Source organism: Artemia sp. Qi Xiang Cuo, chromosome 10 (assembly GCF_049724085.1).
Source record: "Artemia sp. Qi Xiang Cuo chromosome 10, ASM4972408v1, whole genome shotgun sequence".
Taxonomy (NCBI): domain Eukaryota; kingdom Metazoa; phylum Arthropoda; class Branchiopoda; order Anostraca; family Artemiidae; genus Artemia; species Artemia sp. Qi Xiang Cuo.
Window position 1 is genome coordinate 47,963,738 of NC_142803.1, and position 21,484 is coordinate 47,985,221.

Below are 21,484 nucleotides of genomic sequence, written 5' to 3' on the forward strand. Positions count from 1 at the left end.
ACGTACGCAAAGTATATACCTTCAAGCAAATTCTATATGATATTTCTAATTACTATACCTTCTATAGAAACGGTACCTCTAGGCTAATGACCTCTGTAACCCCAATTCGATTAAAGTATACACACTGACCCCTTCATTCTGGAGTATATCTGCCTGTATACTTTAAACGAATTGTACGGTTACTACTTATATGGTGTAGAGTAGGCTATCTTATGGCATTTATTTCTACGTTGTTTGTTTGTCAGTTTTGAATCGAATGAGTCCCTTCCCAAGTTTCTAAAATATCCTCTTCCATTTGAAGTGGATGGAAAGAAGTTTTCTGGTACTTTTGTGGCCTTTTTTGGGCTGCATTTTAAGGGGAAGCGGTGTTTTTATCCTTCTGATTTGGGGCATTATCCCAAGGTTACATATAAGTACCAGGCCAATCGAAAAAATCGCCCCTTTTTTAGCCCTTTTTGTCAGAGGAGGGAATAACTTCAAAGGAACCAATCCTTTGAAAAAATTTTATACGTTACTCCCCTTGGCACACGGACTTACGCCTATAAGTTTCAAATTGGTCAGGGAAAAATTTTGTGTGGTTCATTCCTTGGCCCCCACATACCCCCTCTCCATAGCAAAATGTTGATGATCTTTCTGACCAACAGAATAATCACTAAATTTTTACAGCACTGGACTCCTTGATCAAACACGCCCCACCCTCTTTCCCTTTTTTCCAATATATAATCTAACTGTAAAAGAAACAACAGTTCGCGCAATTTACGTACCCTTATCCCAGGGGTTCGGGGGGGAGTTTATGTTATCCTTGGATGTATGTTTATTTATATTTTCAACTATTCCGAACAAAATCGCTACCTCGAAATGATAATCAGATGTCCTAAGAGCCTACAGAAGGACCAAATATCAAGATAGGTTCCAGGACGGGGGTGGTTGCTGTTCAATCCCTTTTGAGTTTTAAAATAGGAACTACAATTCACAATTTGCGATCGAACGAGCATCCCTCTGAGTTTCTACTACCACTAGAGGGGAGGGGGTTGAGGAGGGGGCATCCCTCCTCCTATATGGGATAAATTCCTCTCGTTTTAGGGTTTAATGTTGCTCTTTACTTTCATGTGATAATACTTGTTACTTTTTCTTTAAGAGCAAAAAAATCGGTCATATTTGGCTTCAGCAGTCGTTCTAATTTAGGACAAAATTTAGGTTAAAATTTGAACATTTAGTCAAGATTTTCAATGAACAGTTTTTGTTGTCTAAGTTCTTAATAGAATTTTTACTATAGAATTTCGGGTGGACAGAGAAGGGCATTATTGTTCAAATGGATTGAAATCCTGCAACTTTTGATATTCTGTCTAGGCGAACCCACCGCGACCTCTATAAAAGGTTCTGTGATGCTTAAATAAATATATTGTAGACATATGTCCAAATACATTGAAACACTTTATATAAATAAACCCCCACCTACGAAATGATCACCGCCGCTCTTTCACAATAGCTGGTGTGAACTTGCACGTCATTGCATACAATTTTACGAAATATGCAGCAAATTAGTTTAAATGAATCTTTAAAAATAAATATTGGAAAACAATTTTTTTGCAACAAGAAGGGAAGTGTCACCCCAAAACACCCTTATTCAGGTTTACTCTAAATAAACGGAGATGAGAGATTAATGCCTACCCCAAGACCCCTCTCTGTATTTATCTGAAGGATAATTCGGCAATTTGGGCATTGAAATGCGCTCTTTTGGGCCTCTGGCATTCACCCTACCGCCTACACAAAGACCCACTGCCACTCTTTCATAATAGCTAATGTACAATTACACGCTTTCTTCGTTCTCTTTATTTGTACTAATTTCCCTATTACCGCTCAATTTTACATTTGGGAAGAATTTCCCAGTGGAGAATCGTCGGAGGGGGGAGATTTCCAGCAGGCAGAATTTTCCGATGAAGGGAATTTTTCAAGGGGAGATTTTCTGGCGGGAATACGCCTCACCCCAGTATTTTCAAGGGCTTTTATGTGTTTTTTTTTGAAAAAAAAAAACATGTTTTGCCCTCCCCCTTCCGCGTCACATCTTAATATTCTTAAAGTACTATGACATCAAAATAAAGACCTTATTTGCGTCCTGGACCCATCTTATGTATGGACCATTGGTTCGATACCAAACCCCAGGGGAAAAAAACAAATAAACACGCATCCGTGATCTTTCTTCTGGCACAAAATACAACATTTTGCAGCTAGGGGTCTGAAACCTCGACAGTAAGGTTTTCTGATATGCTGAATATGACGGTGAGATTTTCATGAATATTCCTTGACTTTTCGGGATGTTTCCCCTTTTTTGAAAATCAGGCAGTTTTTTTTTTCAGGCCGGTAGCTTCTTATTGGTAAAATTTAAATTAATGAATTTATATATTCGGAATCAGCATAAAAAAAAACAATTCTTTTGATGTGTCTATTTCATTCTTTCGAAAATTTTATATTTTCGATTACTATTGGGCCGCGTCACTCCTCACTTACGATTTGTTACCACGAGCTGTTTAATAGTTGTACTGGGTAAATATATGTTTCATCAATGCTTTACATTCGATTAACCAAACCCACTACCATTTTACTAGCCTTAAGATTTAGGCTATATTCGAGAGTGTGAAGTTCCTTTTAAATCAGTAATATTATGCATCTTTCAAAAGTAGTGGAAATAAATTGTGAGTTGGTAAAACCAGCACTTTTCATAAATAGCATAAATGTAAAAAATAAAAACCAGTACCTAGTACCCATTATGTTCAGTACCCAATACCCAACCAGAACCCAATATGCTAATGAAAGACTTTCAACTTCACTGTGAACGAAAATTATAATATTCACACTATTGTAGGAAAAATCTACATTTAACCCCCCGCGCCCCCCCTCCTCTGAGAAAAAAAAAATAACCGGCTCTGACAACAAAGTTAATATATTTTTATATCCAACTTATATCTACTGCGCAATTGAACCATTATTCTAGTTCTTTAAGATAATTTGCATGCTAGTTATATTCTATGTAATTCATTTGTTTATTTACCGGTTTAAATTATGGTGATTTATAGCCCATATCTACTTGGCTCAATCAATGATAAGGAAAGGTAAACGAGCAATTTAGCGGGAATATTCTAGAGGATCATGCTTCAGTTTTATGGAAAACACGAAGCAATAAACATAATCTCTTCATTTGAAATCTATACGTTAATTGCATTTACGAAACTTTATAATATTGACTACGTGACTCATATCACTTTTTAAAATTAATATGCTCCAAAACAACGATCCTCACCAAAGTCGGACCTTCGGTACGGAAAATCGGTCCTTCAGTACGGAAAATCGGTCCTTCAGTACGGAAAATCGGTCCTTCAGTACGGAAAATCGGGTTGGCGCTCCTTTGGATCTAAACATGGTGATAACAGCTTGTTAATTCTGGTGCCTTTTAAAAACCAATAAATAAAATAGATTACATGACGGTATCTTTCTATATATAACTTAGAACAACCATCGATACTTTCTAGCAAAAATAGATGTTAAATTTTTGTGGCTTTACATTTTGTACTCGAGAAGGGGGAGGCAACACATTAACCGAGAGTTCTCCCCTATATATGAATCATTGTTATCTAACTGGCTCAAGGTCTCAATTGCAGAACGTATTGAAATTCGACAATTTGGAAACGTCCCAAAAGTGTCAACGTCCCACTATCTAGTACATATGTATGACACAATACTGAAAAACCTAGAGATACTAAATACCTGGGCTAATCTCATCTCAGATGACCTAGAAAAAGCTTTTGATTGTGTTGACCATAATGTTTTAGTTGATAAGCTTTCCCATGAATTCCAAATCGACCCCTCTCTGGTTAAAATTATCTAATAATTTTTCAGCCAACGATCTCAAGTGGTCAAATACATTAATACTTATTCTGAACCTCTACTAGTCTATAACGGAATACTCCAAGGTAGTATAACTGGACCCATCTTATTCACCATTATGGTAAACAATTTGGCAGAAGATATCCCCTTACGATAGAAATTTGTGGATGATATGACTCTACTAGAGGTCGCCAGGGAAAATATAAAAAGTAGTCCACTTGAAATCCTTGAAGATGTTTCAACAGAAGCCCTCAAAATAAAGTCATACTTGACTTGTCATTGGGTTAAAAAGTACAGAGTCTTCTTGTCCTGATTCTATGTCCACCAAGGTAGTCAGACTCACTTTTCCTTCAATTATTTCTTCTTGCCAAGTCTTGTAAATTTGGCATTCGAGAACGGAATTTCTCTCAGTTCACTTGAGCAGACTCGAGTATTTGTTTTATATAACTATGGACCTCGAAGTGATACTTAAAACGTGGACCCTGTGCATACTTAAGACACCATATTTTGTGAATTATGTTACAAGGATGGGAAGCGGTGAAACCAAAGACTGGATTGACTCTTTTTTTGTCTTGAAATTCCCATCTAACACTAGGACTTTTCCAACCTTTTACCGCGGGAACTTTAGCAACCATGGCCAGTTGACTAGCAACGCCAGGACTTACTACGAGAATGTTACCTGTTTAATAGTAATCTTGACAAATTTGGCAATGCTGTCTTTTGATTAGCTGATATATCAATAATATCATTTGTAAGTCTTGCGGGAAAAGCTAATCCGCTGTATTGATTAACCAAATACTAACAAAGGCAATGGGAGGATATCTGGGATTGCTCTTTTCTGTAAAACGCACCAAGTCAAAGAGAAACATAAAATCTAGATACTGTGAAAGCCAATATCATTAAATAACAAAAACCAACAAGCAAACAAAATATCTTAAATGTGTACATATTTGGTTAATCTAAAAAGGCTTTTACGACCAATTAACAACGAGCTTTCATCCGTCGATGGAATACGCACCGTGGATAGAACCGAAAAAAAGACAATATACAGATCTAAAACTTGCTGAAAGTTGAATTAATGAAGGGTGTATAGACAAATATTCTTTTTCAATTGCCAAATTACCTTAAAAAATAAGCCACTACCATTTCCATTGGTTATTCAGTATCATACTTCAATTTTTGATATTGCCGCGGGATTTTGTCGCGTGATATCTGTCAGTTGAAAGAAGCATCCATTTTTTGCGTTAAGGAAAGGACGCCCTATGGCACCTGTGCAACGTCCGTGTGACTGTGATTCGTATACATAAGCATAATTTAGTTTCCTGGGGAGGAGGCAGGCTTGTTAAAATTCAAAAAACTATTTTTACGAATAGAATAGAAAAATCATAAAATCTGAAAATTCTGGATAGGGAAGATGTATGCGCACCCGCCATCTGTTGATGCGCCAGCAGAGGTTAATAAACAACGAATATTAAACTTTTAATATTCAAAAAAAAATAATTTTGATCTGGTTACGACCATTGATACCATACGACCACACCTAGGAAAAAAAGACTCACCAGTACCACCCTTACAAATATGACTATGTTGTTCAAGATGAACAATTGTCGACTTCCAGTATTTTCAATAATGGTAATTTCAATGGTGATTCTAAAAATCAATTGGACGTTATTCTTTTAGGTGTGTCAGGCTCTTTTTCGAAATTCTCAAAACTTTCTTCTTGTAATTACAAATTATTGTTCCGCTGAATCTGAATGAAATTTACAATTTCAAATAGTCTTATACGACAAATGACTGTCATCGAACTATTTCTTTAAAAGCCCGTTTTTTTTTTGTTACTATGGGTCGTTGGTTTGCTGTTTATTAGGTTGCTGCTCCAGCGACAACAATGATTTGTAGCTTGATAAACCACACATTAAGGATTTTTCATTTTGCAAGTTATATCCAGATGCAAATTTATCTTACCTGAGACAAATCAAAGAGCTTAGATAATTTGACCATTCTCCAAACACTCAGCTACCCCATCAAACGCAGTAACTTCCCAACACCATAATTTTAGCATTTGAGACTCCAAAGGGGGCAGACTCATCTGTTTAGTATGACTATAAACATTCCTGCCATAAGCGCCAATAACTTCGCCCTCTTAGTAGGTGATAGGAGACGCCCCCCCCCTCTGGATCCGCCACTGAACTAAAACACAACTGCAGGGGGATTTCAGGGAGTATTTACTGCAGTTCATTGCCCCCAATATCCACTTTTTCAGTTCCAAGCTTACTGCCAATGTTCCAATCGACTAGGCATATCCAAATTTAAACATAGGCTAAAATAATAATAGTATATTGAAGACTAAGGAAAATGCCTCAAAAACACAAAAATAACTTCACATTGACTTTCTCTTCTAAATACACTGTGAGCAACTATATTCTGACTATAAAAACTGTCCAATCTACTCTTAAAAAGTGTGATGGATGAAAACCTTATAACTTCTTATGATAGATCGTTCTATTCATCTAAAGCGCACTTGTGATTGTTCAGCGGCTAGTCTATTTGCAGATCGTTCACCTCTAAGCTTGAAATAATGGCCACAGAGACGGTTTTCATTAAAATAGACCAATTTGTCTGCCGACATGTTATCGTAATGTCCAATGTACTGTCCAACAAATTGAGTTTGGTCACCTCCCAAAAACGATAGGTGAGAGTCGGCAAACCAAGACGACTAATGCAGCCCGACAGGTACGACAGATACCAGTTATACGTTATCGCCAGCCTTGAATATCAGTCTTGATTTCAATAGCAGGCAATTCACAGGTCTAAGTCGCCCACCAGACGAGCATTGAGGTACTTAGTCAAAAGCGGCTGGGCTTTCATTGGGGCTTAAGAAACTAAAAGCTCTAAAGCAATATTGAAGAGATGACCCCCAATATCCCTGGCCAGAGATAAGAGGGAGATACTATTGGCCGACATGCTAAGCGTTCAATTTCTTGGGTCGAAAGAAACCTGTATGCATATAAGAAATATGTGTCTTCTAGTCCAAGGAAAATTATATGAATGAAGACCTGCTGATAATAAAGAAACTACTAGGCACCAGTATCCATTTTATTTAAACAGTATATTAGTCAATACAACATAAAGTAAAAAAAAATCCCTCCCATAAAGCATATATGAATAAATAAAATATCGCTCAAAGGCTACGTGTGCACTAGATTCAGAATAACTGTCAAAGTACAAACTTTCTACAATAATTTTAAACTTTATCTAGCATAAAATTATTCATAGTATTACACTTAAAAATAAATTAGTCTCCAATGAGGAGTCATACAGAAATGCCCAAAACCAAAGGATTGGTCTCACGTTTTTTATAATTTTATAAGAGAGCAAAGAGCCTTTTCGCCACAACAGTTTTTTCTCGACGATTTATGGGGGAAAATCACATAAAGAGTATGGTGTGTAGTTGTGTGGCATTGCCTAGTACACGTGACCAAAACGAAGGAACTCATCTGACGTTTCAATTATATTACAAACGGAGCAATAATAAGGTTTCTAAGATGTTGGAAGAAGGAGTTTTTTTCCAGAAAAATTTACCTAACAAAAAGATCTTAACAAAGCAGGGGGTGGGACGACCTTCTCCCTTGGCTTGAATGGAGTTTTCGTTTGTGCAGAATCATATAGTCAATCAAATATGTCAACTAGATATAAAAAGAAGATCATTCATGCACAGGAATATGTCGAGCAGAAAAAAGTGTCCAAGGCAGTCACCTACCCCATTTTCCCAAAACCTTGAATCCAACAGTGATATATAGTTGAATAATGTGGCTTCAATTTAACAGGTAGTAGATGAAACATGTATAGGAAGAGTACCAGCAACTAATAGTTTAAAATTTCCTACCCAAATCCTACTACATTTCCGAAAAATAGGAGAAATGCCTCTTGTTTTGGGCACAATCAACAAATAATGCCACTAGCTTTGAGACACTTACACATTCGTGTCTCCTCAGTCTTAGCTGGTCTCCTCAGCGTGTTATGTGGTAAGCACAATTCTGCAAATGCAAACGGCAAATAAAGACCAACAAGAAAATTTGCAAGCGTAAGTTAGCTTAAATCGCCACTTTTTGGATACGGCTATATTCCACGGCGAGTGCAAGCACTTCGGACTTTGGGTAAAATTGACTTAATGGCAGCACTGATATAAGCGGTAGGACCATATTTCGGCCGATAATACGATTTACGAGGTTTAGGCTGAAGATGGCGCTAAATTATTTGTCAACTATTGTAAAATTAGACAGTGGTTTAGTTTGTTAAGCGTTAGAAGTGAGAGTTGTACCATGTTAGTGAATATTAGGAGCTATAGAACTGAGGAATATATAAATCTTTCCCGTGTTCCTTCTCTTTGACCAACTATATGATCTTGATTAAATCTTAAAGAAAGTAGTGCCCGAAAACGGGCGAAATACCCTAATCTATCAAGGTCGTATCCAGGGGGATAGAGGTTTGAACCCCCCGCCCCGAAATGCTTGTCTGACTCGAAAAAACGTAACAAAAATAAATATAAACAAATGTTTATGTATTTACAAAAATAATTTTGTACCCCCCCCCTCCCAAAAAAGAAAATCCTGGATACGGCCCTGTAATTTATTTTCGGAAATTTTTTGAAACACACTAATTGGTTTTTGGAATGATAATACAGCAACAATATAACATGTTATTCTCATATTAGAAAAAAAATAACAGAGACAATCTTATGAAAGCTTGGCCGTCTAAAACCAAAACGCTTTGCAAACAAAAACAATCTTTAACCCATTATGGCTCGAATTTAAAGCTTTTATGGACAATTATGGAAAATCTTCTGTTTTGAACAAGGATCAATTAAGAAGGAGACGTCTGGCTATTTTATGATTTTAAAGCCACACAAATAAATAACACAAGGCTGATTGACATACATGATACAGTAACTCAAAACCTGTTTTTGGCTTGAAAATGTTTCGATTTTGGAGACCAATCTGGTGAAAAGGGTGGTGAGGCTTTCAATGGATGTCCCTAATGAAGCAAGATTTACGTCTAAACTAAGTCATTACATGACCTTAATTAGCATCAAGATACTTTTTTGAAGGTGATAGTTTTTATGGTAAAAAAAAGACTCGAGAGTACCAGGAAAATTTACTTCGTTACTCCTTTTTTAACTTGAAAAAATCATTTAAAACATTTACATTTGAAAAGTGGGGGTTAAAAGTCCCCTTAGCCCACTATGGCCATATTCAAAATGAGAACCGATCATAAATATACTGTAAATCCATGCGTATCTCGCTCCTTGGTAGCAAAAATTTAAAACTAAAACTCGAAAAAGACTAATTTGACAAACAAGAAGCCAAAAATTACTTATCATTAATTATAACAAGCCTTCTAAGCACTAGCATAGTTGGAATTACTAGTAGACGGCAACCCTGCCTGATTAAAAATCGACAAATCGATTGGCACAGGTGGACTATAAGGGTTGTGTTCATCGTCTAATTTTAAGCCTTCCAATGTACTCGTCGGAACAGAGGCGCTGACCGTTAGGGGTGGTAAGCCAGGTAAATTAATTGGAGTTATTACTGAGATTCCTGGATCAACTTCCTTCAAGGGCTCAATTAAATGTCCTGTGGGTATTTCTTGTAGGGGCTCAATTAACTGCCCTGTGGGTACTTCTTGAGAGAGAGGTCCTTCTTCACTGGCTCCAAATGTTGCTTGAAGAACTGATGGCTGGGTTACAGGTACAGTGGTCGTACCACCAATTGAGAGTGGATTCGATGCGGGCTCGGGAGCCTTCAAGGTCGATATTTTCTCGGTGTCTACGTCCTGAAAAAGGAATGAGTTTAATAGCCTTGGCAAAATCTTCCAAAAACCATGTTTCTCCAGGCGGCTTATTCTAGGCGTGTCTCCGTAGTTCTAATTACAATTACAATTGCCTACAAGCTTGCAGAGAGATATGTGTTGATTGATAAATCAATATTACAACTTTTCATGGGAAAATATAATGTGCCAGAATTAAAATAGGGGAAAATAACATTTAAAACAAGCAAAGATATACAACAGCCTTCAAACTTCAAAGCAACTTTTAAAATAAACTATTTAACCATAAAATACAAGTCATCCACATTTATGCAACAAAAGTTAAGGACACAAATTCGAGTATATAAGAATCATAAACAGAGTAACACATCTTAAATCCTCTCCAAAGACACTCAAACAATTTTTATCATAAATGACCAAGTGCTATTGATTAAGAAAGGAATTGTACGAGGAATTGTTCCGTCAAATCACATACAAAAATACCAAATGAAAAAGATAAAAATTCCTTTTTCTTCTGAAAAACCATAAGAAGCATAATTAGATATTGAATACGTGTTTTTATTCACTTTCAAACAGTTCGTGGTAGCGAACTGTAAGTAAGGAGCGACCTGGCCAATAGTAACCAAAACTCTAAAAAAACGGAATTATGATACCAAAAGATACATCAAAAGAATCGGATTTTTATGCTGATTTCAAATACACAAGTTTTTTTTTAAGTTTAGCCGTACCCATCAAAAGTTACGGGCCTGAGAAAATTTGCCTTATTTTCGAAAAAAGGGGGAAACAACCCCTAAAAGTCATATAATATTAATGAAAACAAACCATTAGATTCAGCGTATCAGAAAACACAACTGTTGAGGTTTCAAGCTCCTATCTGCAAAAATGTGCAATTGTTTTTGTCTTTTGTTTGTTTTTGTTTTTTTGCCAGAAGAAAGATCACGGATGCGTGTTTTTTTGTTTTTTTTTTCAGGGGTGATCGTATCGACCCAGTGGCCCTAGAATATCGCGAGAGGGCTCATTCGAACGGAAATTGAAAGTTCTTGTGCCCTTTTTAAGTGACCAAAAACTTGGAAGACAACTAGGCCCCCTCCCACGCTCATTTTTTTTCCCAAAGTTACCCGATAAAAATTTTGAGATAGCCATTTTGTTCAGCACAGTCGAAAAATACAAAACTATGTCTTTGAGTTTTTTTTAACTGAAAGTAAGGAGCAACATTAAAACTTAAAACGAACAGAAATTATTATGTATATGAGGGGGGTTCGCCCCCTTGTCAATATCTCGCTCTTTACACTAAAGTTGTTTTAGTACTTATTCTAATTAAACGGCCTTTGTGATTCAGGGGTCATTCTTAAAGAATTGGAACAAAATTTGCACTTCAGCATAAGTAGCGAGGTATTGATACGGGGGCGAACCCCCTCATATACGTAATAATTTCCGTTCGTTTTAAGTTTTAACATTGCTCCTTACTTTCAGTTGAAAAAAACTCGTTATTTATTTAATAAAATAAAAAGAAGCATTGCTGTGTACCTAGTACAGACAAAAAAAAAACTATGTTGGATCGGGTTGGCCATTCTGATGAAAGGGTGTGGGGGTTCGAAGAAAAATAAGCAAACAATATATATTAGGCAAGAAATTATAGAAAAATGTGTAAAAACCTCACAATTTTAGGTCGGATACAAGCCTGAAGACCACCACCCAGCATGCAAGCCGGCTTTATACCACAGCTTCCCAAAGAGGGCCGTATTGCCCCCTGAGCGCATTAGAAATTATTAATAAAAGTTTTTCAGTCTTTAAAGAACTCAAATTTATTAATTTATTGCAATCTCAAGAATAATGTAATTTCAAAAAGACACTGGGAGAATTTCTTTAAAAAAAACAAAAAACAAGGTTGTCACCTAACCCTTCACGCCTGTTCCATTAGGACCGGTAATATAACGTTATTGCTACAAAATTAAGTAATTAACCAATGATTCATGATACCTTCTCATCTGGTTGAGTATTCGGCTTGAGGGGTCTATTCTTCCGAGGTATCCTATGAAGGTATCCATAACCAATGCCACAGCCAAGACTGAAAAAATGACTCTAATTTAACACTATCTCACACAGAATGGCCTTTTCAGTAGTAAGGCATCTATATATTTGACCAGTGATTGCGTAATATGCCTTACCACGGGCCAGGCATCTATATATTTGAACCCTACGCCTGATGGCATAGGTATGTGTGTAGGTTTTCAAGTAATTGGGTTACCAGGGTCATTTGCAAAGAGGTATCATTTCTATAGAAGCTATAGTAATTTGAAATATCATAAGTAATTTGCTTGAAGGTATATACTTTGCGTACTCACCCGCAGCAAACAGGTTGGGTATAATCTGTTCTGGTTCAAGTTTTTTCTGACAAAATTAACGGAATTTCTATTTCATGTTATACAAGTTTTTTTTTTGTAGGTTAAATACGTGTCTGAAAAACCGGTGTATCTTTTTAGTTTTCTTTAAAAGTAATATTAGTAAGAGAATTGAATTCAAAGAGAATAGTTTTTATCTGCAAGGATATTAGTAGAGGAAAAAAATGAGTGGTGCATTTACATTATTGGAGATTAATGATGGAGCTACCAACAGTGATGTAATTACTTCTTTAGTTTACGAGATTTGCGAATTTTTTGCGAAGAGGTATTAGCGTAAAGGTAATGCGATGGTTAAGAATGCCTCACGGGTAATTAAAGAATGGGGTGCTTACATCAGACACTTAATAGATTTGACGCTTACAAGAGACATTGCTAGAGTCAAATATATTTGGTGTTGGTGATATTATGACCCTCCAAGTCCCCTGGGGAAAGGGCTGCACAATGTATCGGTATCGGACGTATTATGTTTGGGCGTATTGGTATCCCAGGTATCTATACAGATTTTTAGTAGCTCGTATAAAAGATATTACTCATATCTACGTTCTTCCTATAAAGTCAACCATCAGCAACTTCAAAACGGCACTAAAAACGGCACTTTTGGTGCAATGTCTCAAGTGGAAAAGCTGGGGGCTAGTGGACTACCAGCACTTTTAGATTGACGTTTAATGGCTCATTCGAAAGCTAATGCTCGTATCTACGTTATTTTTATCATTTCTACAATCAATTAAAACAATACTTTTGATGTAACTTATTAATTATATTAAATAAAAAAAACAAGTTTTGTTTTTAAATTAACGAAAGGAACGACGGTAAAATTTAGGCCGAACAGAAATTATTCCGTATATTAAAGGGGCTATCCCCGCCGGCACGCCTAACGATTTTCACTCAATTTTGTTATTGTTTTAAAAAAAAGAGTCGTGAGAAAGTCAAACTTTTGCTTAAAAAGCGAGGTGTTGAGGAGGGGACAGCCCCTTTCATATACAGAATAGAGTTTTATGGATGGTATGGAAAAATGGTACTTGTTAAATATTCGGGTAAACATACGACTAAGAAACGCTTCACTATAAATAAGGCTATCATGTTTTTCCGAACTTTCTAGGGCGGTGGTAACTATTTAGTTTAAATAATTCTAGGAGGACTTGAGTTTTTTGGATGGTATTGAAAAATGGTACTGGTTAAATATTCAGATAAACATACTACTAATAAACGCTTCACTATAAATAAGGCTATCGTGTATTTCCAAAATTTCTAGGGCGGTGGTAACTATTTAGTTTAAATAATTCTAGGAGGAATTGAGTTTTATGGATGTTATGGTATTAGGGTACTTTATATATATTCATGAAACAATCCAAATGGGAAACGATTCACTATAAATAAGGCTATCGTGTTTTTCCGTATTTTCTTAACTTTGGCATATATGTATGTATTAAAATACTATTAGGACGGGTTCGTTGGTGCTTACGTTTAAAATTTGGCCGTGATAATTATGATTGTAATCTTAAATCTCTGACGCAATTTTCACTAAATAATGCACTTTTGTTTTTCTGAACGGTATAGGGCGGGGGTAACTATTTAGTTTAAATAATTCTAGGAGGAATTGAGTGTTATGAATGGTATTGAAAAATGGTACTTGTTGAATATTTGGGTAAACATACGACTAATAAATGCTTTACTATAAATAAGGCTAGTGTGTTTTTCTGAACTTTCTAGGGAAGTGGTAAGTATTTAGTTTAAATAATTCTATGAGTAATTTATTTTTGTGGCTGGTGTTGAAAAATGGTAATTATTAAATATTAGGGTAAATATTCGACTAAGAAACTATTCACTATAAATAAGCCTATTGTGTTTTTCTGAACTTTCTAGGGTGGAGTTAACTATTTAGTTTAAATAATTCTAGGAGTAATTGAGTTTTATGGATGGTATGGAAAAATGATACTTGTTAAATATTCGGGTAAACATACGACTAAGAAAGACTTGAATATAAATAAGGCTATGATGTTTTTCCGAACTTTTTAGGGCGGTTGTAACTATTTAGTTTAAATAATTCTAGGAGGAATTGAGTTCTATGCATGGTATGGAAAAATGGTGCTTGTTAAATATTTGGGTAAACATACGACTAATAAACGCTTCACTATAAATAAGGCTATAGTGTTTTTCCGATTTTTCTAGGCGGGTGTAACTATTTAGTTTAAATATATATTGTAGGACTTGATTTTTGTGGATGGTTTGAAATAATTTTACTTGTTAAATATTCGGGTAAACATAAAACTAAGAAACACTTCACTATAAATAAGACTTATGTGTTTTTATGAACTTTCTAGGGCGGGGGTAAGTATTTAGTTTAGATAATTCTAGGTGGAATTGATTTTTGTGGCTGGTGTGGAATAATGTTACTTGTTAAATATTTGGATAAACAAACGACTAAGAAACGCTTCACTATAAAGAAGGCTAATGTGTTTTTCTGAACTTTCTGGGGCAAAGGTAACTATTTAGTGTAAATAATTCTAGGAGGACTTGAGTTTTATGGATGGTATGGAAAAATTGTACTTGTTAAATGTTCAGGTAAACATACGACTAGGAAACGCTTCATTATAAATAAGGCAATCGTGTTTTTCAGAACTTTCTAGGGTGGTGATAACTATTTAGTTTAAATAATTCTATTAGGACTTGAGTGTGATGGATGTTATAGAAAAATGGTACTTGTTATATATTCGGGTAAGCATATGACTAAGAAACTCTTCACTATAAATAAGGCTATCGTGTTTCTTCCGAACTGTCTAGGGTGGGAGTAAGTATTTAATTTAAATAAATCTAGGAGGAATTCATTTTTGTGGGTGGTTCGGAAAAACGATACGTATGAGGGGGGGGCAAGTATTTAGTTGAAATAATTTTCGGAGGAATTGAGTTTAGTGGCTGGTGTGGAAAAATGGTACATGTTGAATATTCGAGTAGACATACCATTAAGAAACGCTTCACTATAAATAAGGCTACTGTGTTTTTCTTGACGTGCCTACTTAGGTAATAATGGAACATTTAGTATTTTTTCTAATGTATATGTTTTTCTTAAGAAATTCCCACTGGAGGTTTTATAACTCCCCCCCACAATGAATTCAGATGGTTTTAGGACTCATCTCACTAGCCATAACTCCATTCAACCTTGAGCGAAGGTATAAAAGTTTGATGAAGTATTTCTCTACTTAGCAAGTACATTAATAACCTCCAAGATGATAGGACTGTATGACACCGAATTTATCGGATTAAAAAAATCATCTTGTTGTTATATTTGAATGTGCTTTTTTATTATTGTCTATGGATCTCGAAGAAATTGACTGTTATCATTGGATAGTGAACTATAATCTGTTTGAGTATGATAAAAGCTTGTGGAGTACTACATTACGTTATATAAACAGACTAGGTTAATTTAAGGTTATTTTTTAAGGTTAATTTAGACGAGGTTACGTGCGCGCACGTAACCTAGTCTAAATTAACCTTAAAAAATGAAATAAAGCTATGTCGACTTTGCATGTCTCTCCTGATTGGTCCCTAAAAAACCAGTCTGGTTGAAAACGTGGAGTGTTCGTACTGCCCACTTTTTTGGAATGTGTAGGAACCAGAGGGGAATCCCCGCTCGTTTGGAAAGGTGCCAAGAAAAGGCGACTAAATAGCATATAGTCTCGAAACGTGTTTAATCATGTTTCTTGAATGAATTACATGTACTGCATATTCAAGAGGATCTCAGTGGCTCCCCCCCGCACAGACTGCTCTATGACCGGTTATCGACACTACCTAGTTTATTGCATGTATTAAATCAGTATTTCTTACACAGTGGAACGATTAACACATAACTAATATCTCTAAAAAAGTCAAAATGAAGCATTTTAAGAAAGTGTGTTCACATGATAGTGTTATTGTAGCATTGAATGCTGACAAGGAGAAGTGTTTAATCTATGAAATAAGTACAAGTTGTAGTATTATCGGAAACGTATCTGTGCGTTGTCATGACAGTAAGAATTTGAATTTGTTTTGAATACCAAAAAAAATTAAACTCTTATGCTGGTTGAAATGCAAGATTAACATCTCCAGAGATTAATACACTCAAAGAGAATGCCAACATAAAAATAATATTTGATAAAGAGGGGCATCTTCTTGCTAGTGCTTCTGGTAACATGTTACCCAGTGTTAAACCATATCGTCAGCTTTCGGGTATTAGCATTCAAATGAAAGCAAAGGCGAAAAGAAAAGCCTACTCTTCTACTAATATCATAAACCAAAGTCTGTCTACGTGCCGGAACTGCTACCTGTGTAAAAATAGTGTGATAATAGACAGTGAAATTGCTAGAAAAATAAAAAGGGCATTGGCAGAAAATATCACCAAGGAATATAAAGATGAATCGATGAAAAGCAAAGTACCAGCAAACGTTACTGCCATTGATCAAACAGTCAATGAATCAAATAATACCAAAGATGAAAAGCATATTGACCCTGTCGATGACACACCAATAAAAATTGTGTATGAGTCAAAATGGAATAATGATTATTCTACTGATTACGAACTAAGAGAAGACAATAGCTATGCTATCAAGAGAGTTCTTGGTGAAGCATTTTATGGAACAGATTCAAAATGTCCAAAGTTGTTCAATTCTACATGACATTATTTCATTAAAAATATATTATACTTTACAGTGTTATATGTTCATTATTTTTAGAGTACGAGAACAGATCGAGAAGTTGTACTGTATTAAAACATCGAAAATATAAAAAAAGGAATTTACCTACATAAGATAGTTCATAGATATGCTAATATAGTAAAAATGTAGGTCTAATAATAAATAAATTCTCTCTCGATATCTATTGACAGGGGCGTGGGACAGTATTGGCAAAATCAAAGTATAATAAGTAGCAAACTCTTTCTTGAATTCAACTCATGGGGTTTCTTGAATTAAATATCAAAACAATGAAGAGTTTATTACTTACTTATGATCTTATCATGATTTCTTGAATTAAATATCTGTATTGTGTCCAGGAAGTGAATTCAAGAAAGGGAGTGTTACTTACAATTTATTCACAATTTAATTAAAATAAGATAACTATTATAAATAATAAAGACAGGTTAAGATTAAATATATCTATTTATTAAACTTATTAAAATATTTTTTTTTTGAGAAAAAAAAAACAAAAAAAAAAATTTTTACATAAAAATAGTACTTATAGTTACATCTTAAACATCCACAAAAGATGGTCTTAGAATATTTTTTAACATGTCTTATTGATTTATACCGATCAGGTATGTTCTTATGTATCCACTGTGCAAAGAACCTAACCTCGTCTTCAGGACAGTGATAACCCCCTTCAAATTTAGGACACTTAAACTCTTCTAGATTGAAAAGTGGAATCCTAGGATCACACTTTTGAATTAAAACTTTATCTGTAGGTACATTGCCCTTTACGTAGAGTGTTTCAACTCCAAAAAAGCTGAAATTTCCACTGACTTCCCCCTGAACATTTCTCAGTTCCTGATTTTTGTTTATCCAGCAGGTGAATTCAAGAAAGAATTTGCTACTTACTTACAATTTTTTCATAATTTCTTTAATGAAATTTCTGTATTGTGAATCCAAGAGGTGACTTCAAGAAAGAATTTCTTACTTACTTACAATTTTTTTCATTGGAGGCGAATTCAAGAAAGAATTTGCTACTTACTTACAATTTTTGATAATTTCTTAAATAAAATTTCTGCATTGTGTATACAAGAGGTGACCTCAAGAATGAGCTTGTTACCTATTTACAATTCCTTCATAATTTCTTGAATGAAATTTCAGTTGTGTGTGGATTTGTTGCTTACTTAGAATTTCGTCATAATTTATTGAATGAAATGTCTTTTTTTATTTATACAGGAGGCGAATTCAAGCAAGAATTTGCTACTTACTTACAATTTTTGATAATTTCTTAAATGAAATTTCTGCATTGTGCATACAAAAGGTGACTTCGAGAATGAGTGTGTTACCTATTTACAATTCCTTCATAATTTCTTGAATGAAATTTCAGTATTGTGTATCCAATAGGTGAAAACAATAAAGACTATTACTTACTTGCGATTTTATTATGATCTCTTGAATTAAATATCTGTATTGTGTCCAGGAAGTAAATTCAAGAAAGCCATTGTTACTAACTTACAATTTCTTCATAATTTAATGAAATGAATAAAACTATTCTAAAGAATAAAGACCGGTTAAACTTAAAGATATTTATTGCTTATACGTATTAACATATTTTTTGAGAAAAAAATACAAAACCACATATTTACATAAAAATAGTACTTAGAGTTCACACTTAAAAATCCAGGATCAATGATCCCAGGATATAGAATAGTTTTTTTTTTAACCATGTATTATTGATTTATCACGATCAGGTATGTTCTTAGGTATCCACTGTGCGAAGAACCTAACATCGTCTTCAGGACGGTGATAACCCCCTTCAAATTTAGGACACTTAAACTCTTCTAGATTGAAAAGTGGAATCCTAAGATCACACTTTTGAATTAAAACTTTATCTGTAGGTACATTGCCCTTTACGTAGAGTGCTTCAACCCCGAAAAAGCTGCAAATTTCACTGACTTCCTCCTGAATATTTCTCAGCTCCTGACCAGCATTATTAAGCGGTATAATCACTCTATCATAGAATCCAAGTCTTTTTACATAACGCAATGTAGTACTCCACAAGGATTTATCATACTCGAACAGATTATAGTTCACTATCCAATGATAAGAGTCAATTTCTTCGATATCCATAGACAATAATAAAAAAGCACATTCAAATATAACACCACAAGATTATTTTTTTAATCCGATAAATTCGGTGTCATACAGTCCTATCATCTTGGATGCTATTCAGGCACTTGTTAAGTAGAGAAATAATTCATCAAGCTTTTATACCTTTGCTCAAGGTTGAATGGAGCTATGGCTAGTGAGATGAGTCCTAAAACCATCTGAATTCATTGGGGGGAGGAGTTATAAAACCTCCGGTGGGAATTTCTTAAGAAAAACATATACATTAGAAAAAATACTAAATATTCCATTATTACCTAAGTAGGCGCGTAAAGAAAAAAACAGTAGCCGTATTTATATTGAAGCGTTTCTTAGTCGTATGTCTACTCAAATATTCAACACGTACCACTTTTCCACACCTGCCACTAAATTGAATTCCACCTAGAATCATTTCAACTAAATACTTACACCCGCCTCATACGTCTCATTTTTCCGTACCACCCACAAAAATGAATTCCTCCTAGAATTATTTAAACTGAATACTTACCCCCACCCTAGAAAGTTCGGAAAAACACGATAGCCTTATTAATAGTTAAACGTTTCTTAGTCGTATGTTTACCCGAATACTTAACAAGTATCATTTTTCCTTACCATCCATAAAAATCAATTCCTCCTAGAATTATTTAAACTAAATAGTTACCCCCGCCCTAGAAAGTTTGGAAAAACACGATTGCCTTATTTATAATGAAGCGTTTCTTAGTCGTATATTTACCCGAATATTTAACAAGCATCATTTTTCCATAGCATCCATAAAACTCAATTCCTCCTAGAATTATCTAAACTAAAAAGTTACCCTTGCCCTAGAAGTTCAGAAAAACATATAAGCCTTATTTATAGTGAAGAATTTCTTAGTCGTTTATTTATCTAAATATTTAACAAGTAACACTTTTCAACACAATCCACAAAAATCAATTCCTCCTAGAATTATCTACAATAAATGGTTACCCACACCCTAGAAAGTTCAGAAAAAAACAAAATTCTTATTTATAGTGAAGCGTTTCTTAGTTGTATTTTTACCCGAATATTTAACAAGTACAATTTTTCCACATCAGCCATAAAAATAAATTCCTCCTAGAATTATTTAAACTAAATAGTTAAACCCGCCTAGAAAAATTCGAAAAACATGATAGCCTTATTTATAGTGAAGCGTTTTTTAGTCGTATGTTTACCTGAATACTTAACAAGTACCATTTTTCTGTACCATACATAAAACTCAATTACTCCTATAATTATTTAAACTAAATAGTTACCACCGCCCTAGAAAGTTATGAAAAACACTATTGCTTCATTTATAGTGAAGCCTTTCTTAGTCGTATTTTTACACGAATATTTAACAAGCATCATTTTTCAATACCATCCATAAAACTCAATTACTCCTAGAATTATTTAAACTAAATAGTTATCTCCACCCTAGAAAGTTCAGAAAAACACAATAGCCTTATTTATAGTGAAGTGTTTCTTAGTCGTATATTTACTCGAATATTTAACAAGTACCATTTTTCTACACCAGCCACAAAAATCAATTCCTCCTAGATTTATTTAAACTAAATACTTACAACCGCCCTAGAAAGTTCAGAAAAACACAATAGCCTTATTTATAGTTAACTGTTTCTTAGTCGTATTTTTACCCAAATATTAAACACGTACCATTTTTCAAAACCATCCATAAAACTCAATTCTTCCTAGAATTATTTAAACTAAATAGTTACCACCGCCCTAGCAAGTTTGGAAAAACATGACAGCCTTATTTATAGTGAAGAGTTTCTTAGTTGTATGTTTACCCGAATAATTAATAAGTACCATTTTTCCATGCCATCCAAAAAACTTAAGTCCTCCTAGAATAATTTAAACTAAATAAATACACCCGCCTATAAAAATCGGAAAAACACGATAGCCTTATTTATAGTGAAGCGTTTCTTAGTCGTATGTTTACCCGAATATTTAACAACTACCATTTTTCCATACCATCCATAAAACTCAATTCCTCCTAGAATTATTTAAACTAAATAGATACCACCGCCCTAGAAAGTTTGGAAAGACACGATAGCCTTATTTATAGTGAAGCGTTTCTTAGTTGTATGTTTACCCGAATATTTAACAAGTATCATTTTTCAACACCATCCATAAAACTCAATTCCTCCTAAAATTATTTAAACTAAATAGTTACCAACGCTCTAGAAAGTTCTGGAAAACACGATAGCCTTGTTTATAGTGAAGTGGTTCTTACTCGTATGTTTATCCGAACATTTAACAAGTACCATTTTTCCATACCATCCATAAAACTCTATTCTGTATATGAAAGGGGCTGTCCCCTCCTCAACACCTCGCTTTTTAGGCAAAAATTTTACTTTCTAACGACTCTTTTTTTTTTAAAAAATAAAAAACTTGAGCTTAAAGAGCGAGGCGTTGGGGAGGGGTTATCCCCTTTCATATACGGAATAATTTCTGTTCGGTTTAAGTTTTACCGTCGTTGCGTGCTTTAATTTTAAAAAAAACTTGTTTTTTTTATTTAATATACTTAATAATTGACATCAAAATTATTGTTTTAATTGA

General features: G+C 34.6%; 2 protein-coding genes across 2 annotated transcripts in view; both read right to left on the reverse strand.

Annotated features, from left to right (window-relative positions):
* Nucleotides 1-21,484, reverse strand: part of LOC148947833 (uncharacterized) — a 262,032-nt gene that overhangs the window by 8,868 nt on the left and 231,680 nt on the right. The window lies entirely within an intron of this gene.
* The window catches only part of Grasp65 (Golgi reassembly-stacking protein 2), a 52,057-nt gene continuing 37,533 nt past the window's right edge, over nucleotides 6,961-21,484 (reverse strand). Inside the window, exons 5-6 of the mRNA XM_089095472.1 lie at nucleotides 11,689-11,776; nucleotides 6,961-9,714 (exon numbers count right to left, since the gene is read on the reverse strand). Of these exons, the coding sequence (XP_088951598.1) occupies nucleotides 9,280-9,714; nucleotides 11,689-11,776 (523 nt within the window). The 3' untranslated portion in view covers nucleotides 6,961-9,279. The remainder of the gene's footprint in view (nucleotides 9,715-11,688; nucleotides 11,777-21,484) is intronic.